The sequence below is a fragment of the Lycium barbarum genome, chromosome 8 (assembly GCF_019175385.1).
Source record: "Lycium barbarum isolate Lr01 chromosome 8, ASM1917538v2, whole genome shotgun sequence".
NCBI classification, from domain to species: Eukaryota; Viridiplantae; Streptophyta; class Magnoliopsida; order Solanales; family Solanaceae; genus Lycium; species Lycium barbarum.
In genome coordinates this window covers 118,877,812-118,882,072 of record NC_083344.1, presented here as the reverse complement: position 1 = coordinate 118,882,072, position 4,261 = coordinate 118,877,812, and the positions used below count along the sequence as shown (strand labels likewise).

Below are 4,261 nucleotides of genomic sequence, written 5' to 3'. Positions count from 1 at the left end.
CAAAGTCTTTGGTTTTGTTGGATAAACCCACGAAGTCAACGCAATATGAAAAAGAAAAAAAGAAAAAAAGGAAATAATGAATAATGAAAGTAATGAATATATATTGACAATTATGCTCATTTTTTTTGCTTATTTAAAATATAAAAAGATTTGGAGATAAAATGATCAAAATAACAAGAGGTAACGGTTCCAAAAGAGGGGAAAATAAAATTTTGGATTAGCTTTTGAATCGAAGTAGTGATAAACCAAATGTTACAAGTATAGATACATAAGGGAATATTTAGTTATATATAAGTACCCCGGTGATTGGTAGCGGCGATGATGACAGATGGTGGATCGGCAGTCGCCATTGATGGAGCTTGCTTTAATTTTTTGGATATGATTATGAGTCTTTTAATTGGATATCGGGTTATTGGTTAGATTTTAATTAATTAGGAGATAGTTAAACTAGGTCAATAGGATGATGATACGTGTTCTTCCGTTAAAATGAAGGATATATTTGTGCTTAAAGTATAACTGTAAGGATATATTTGAACCCAAAATATAACGAGAGGTACATTTGACCTTTTTCCCGTACTTTTAATATGAGTATTAATTTGGGTAAGATGTGATACAAGTGTAATACGGCGTGAAGCCAATTAAATTATCTTTGTAATCACTTCAAAGTCAAAGTGTAACATCTTTTTACATGTTAATACACATTGTTGACGTGTGATATTATGTAACAACGGAAAATAATATAATTTAAGCTGTAACTCACACATTTCTTCATGATATAATAATCAATAATATTCGTGAATCCACCATTCAACTGTAAACACCATAGAAACTCTTTTTCTATTCAACTGTAACATCTGGTCTCTCTCTAATCTCTGGTGATACACTTTATTATCCAGATCTAGCAACGACGCCATGCCTCCCGTCGCCGCCGACAGTGGCGGATCTAGGAATTGAAGGTCGTGGGTGCTCATTTCCTTAAACATAGGGTTGCTAGTAATCACATAGTATAAATATACAGTCACTCGAACACGGCAATAAGAAAAGTTAATGAAAAAACAACGGTTAATATTATCATCACAAAAAGCAACTTCTAATCTCAAGTCACATGAGTTACTAATAAAGTTATCATTATAAAAAGACACATCTAGTCATAAGTCATAACAGTGCTCGACGACTTTTCATATGTTGAAAATGATGAGTAATAGTATCATATCTTACAGTTGCGAATATCTTACGCTCTACATAGCAAACTAAACAACCATTCAAAAATTCATCACCAATACTGTTATGAAGCTCATTTTTTATGTACTTCATGGAAGAGAAAGCCCGTGTCACGACCCCAACTAGCGGGTCGTGCGGGCACCTAGCATATTACTAGCTAGTAGGCGAACCCTGACCAACCACCCAAATACTCATCCATTTTATAACAAATACTTTCTTAAAACTCACAAGATTAAAATACAAGCTTCATACAGACTCTGTTTCAAATACAATAAAACTAAAAAGAATTTCCCATGATCTGTCTAGACAGGTACAAGAGCTCCTACTATACAAGGAAGACAAAATAAATGACCCAGCCTTTGCCTGGAATGAGATAAGCAAAGCTGTAGGAGAATGCCTGGAAATCCACATGAAGAAACTTCAACTTAAACCTGCAACATATCTAAACCCCAAAGGGATGTAGCAAGAGTAGTATCAGTACATCATACGTACTGGTAAGCATCATAGGTCGACTAAGATTAGTTCACGTAACACAATATAAGTCAATAAGATAACAAATAAGTCAAGGCTCTTGGGATTCTCAATATAGATTCATTTACTATCACCCTCTTATCTCCCTACTCCAGCTATTTTATTCCCAAGAATTACATGTTTTCTATTTAATCATAACCGATCCCTTCCTTCCATCCAACTTATTAAATCTCGTCTCCACGTTCACCCTATCCTCTAATTTCTACCCTTTTATCCGTAGAGTTTATCTACTCAATTTACCTACTACGATGTGATACACCTAGGCAATGGCTTACCATCTGAAATTCGCTACTACACTTACCTTTATAATAGCCACCACCCCACACACAATCTTAACGAAATCATAAAGATGCATAAGTAATATAACCGATGGGCAGTACACACATACATGACATAGAATTATGAGATGTAGTGTAATGCAGAATGCAATGCAAGGGCCCAGCCATACTGTACATAGATGCTAACTGATGTCATTGCTCAGTAGTCATGACCTGCAGAGGACCCATGGTGTCTATGTACCACTCGTTCCGAATACTCATCGAACCCGAGCCATAAATCCTCCACTCCAAAAAGATCCTCATCTGAGGATCCACATCGTATAGATTTCTCGTATTCAACTGAAACAGCCATATAACCAGATAACACAACTGCCCATACTCGTCTTTCCTGCTCCATGTATTTCCTCATAACACATGCAATGCAATGAAAGGATGCAATAAATCAAACAAGTCATGAATCATGCCCTTGATGGGCGTAGTACTAATCACGATTTCCCTCAGTCCTCTCAATACAAACCTCTTGTTAACAAGAGTGACAATCATGCGAATATTTCAATACATCTGGAAATAAGGACGAAAATCAAGTATTCCCAGGGATGCATAATCTAAACAACGAAATACCTCCTTCCAGCCCTGATACATAACCCATTCCCCATTCTATAACACCTACCCCTCAATGATGATAGCACTCACCACTCAATCAATATTCATTGTTACCCTAGCTAATATTAATACATAGTTTTAGTTAAGTTTTAGAATATGTCCATCCAAACTCCATGTCCGTAGACCTAATCATGCAATCTCCCGTTAACTCTAAAAGTATATACGATTCACTAATCAAAGTCTAACTCAAGTAAATCATAGCCTACCTCGTTGAAGAACAGCCAATTGAATCCCCATGAATTGCTCGCCTTCCTAACCTTCATCCGAATCCATGAGAGGTGATAGCCGCGGGGAATGGTGTAGAGGAAATAGAAAAAGTCTCTTTTCTTGATGTTAAGGGTTTTCCTTCATGTGGAAACCTAATAGCAGCCTTGGAGAGTCTTTTATTAAAAAAGAGGGTAAAATAAACTAAGTGAACCAAAAACGCGGTCATTGCCCCGCTTCGACGGCTGCGGCTGTCGTGTGTCCGCTATAGCGGGACTGCTGTGGCGGTCGCTTGACCGCTATAGCGATTCATTTCCTTCCCTGGGCCCATGATTTCTAATTCTATCAGAAATTGATTTTTCCCACCATTAATCCTTAAAATACTCCATAGGGCTTATTATTTATGATCCTAGAACTAGATTGGGCATGGGTTCACAAAGTGTTAAATAATGACCGGACGGGTCATTATAGCCCGTTCCACAGACGCAGTAGTAACAGGAAGAATGAGAGTCAACTTGATAAGCAAATAAACAAGTGGCCAGCTTTGATGCAAATCTGACTTAACCAACAATTTTGCAAGGTCACTAATTCCCTTCAAGTTGAAGTACCTCTTGTCAGAATCACGAGCATAAACTATAAAACTATCAAGCTGACAACTGAGATCCCCAAGCTTACTATTATCAAACTCATTCATATAACATTTAGCCAACCTCATTATCCTGTTCTTATCAAAATTTCTGAATGAATTAACTAGATTCAAACTAGCCATACTGAGAAGTAAGTCACTACTCACAGCATCGAAACGATTCTTAAGCTCTTGAAGATGTAAATCAATAACAGCATAAAAAATATCAACACGTAAATAATGAGAATATGTAAGATCAAGAAATCTACGTTTCGATCTTCCAGGATAGCTAGAGTCCATATTCGGAATGATTATATCATATTTATCACAAAAGGAAGAGACATCATCCATTAATAATTCGAATTCACTATCCCTGATTTTTTGCAATCTTTGCTTTGTAAGAGCAAGAAGTCCCATAGCATTGACAATAGCTTGATCCATCATTTGTAATGAGGAGCTCAACTCATTTGTCATCATTATAACTTTTCACATCTAGTGCAACATAAAAGCAAAATCAAATTCCTTAATCATACTCACAAGACTTGTAGCAACAAGTCTGTCAGTATAATTAGGACACTTATGTCCAGTAAATTCAAGAACATGAATGATTGATGGAAATAGGACAATGAGATTATCTAATGTTCTATGATGAGAAGTTGAGAACCCCAACGAGTATCACCTGGTCTTGAAGTCCACGTTCTTGATTTAATCCTCTCCCAATATGCACTTCACCTGATTT

At 36.6% G+C, this 4,261-nt stretch overlaps 1 protein-coding gene across 1 annotated transcript; it reads right to left on the bottom strand.

Annotated features, from left to right (window-relative positions):
* Positions 1–1,546: 1,546 nt before the first annotated feature.
* LOC132608217 (uncharacterized) lies at positions 1,547–3,996 on the bottom strand. Its single transcript, XM_060322279.1, has 3 exons — positions 3,352–3,996; positions 2,272–2,418; positions 1,547–1,618 (listed from the first exon to the last, which is right to left on the bottom strand). The coding sequence occupies exons 1-3, from the start codon at positions 3,994–3,996 to the stop codon at positions 1,547–1,549; spliced, it is 864 nt and encodes a 287-aa protein (XP_060178262.1).
* Positions 3,997–4,261: the final 265 nt, after the last annotated feature.

Coding starts and splice junctions, on each gene's coding strand:
- LOC132608217 (XM_060322279.1), bottom strand. CDS start 3,996: ATGACAAATGAGTTGAGCTCCTCATTACAAATGATGGATCAAGCTATT. Junction 2,419..3,351: donor GGGCTATAATGACCCGTCCG/GTCATTATTTAA, acceptor TACATGGAGCAG/GAAAGACGAGTATGGGCAGT. Junction 1,619..2,271: donor ATGAGTATTCGGAACGAGTG/GTACATAGACAC, acceptor GTGGATTTCCAG/GCATTCTCCTACAGCTTTGC.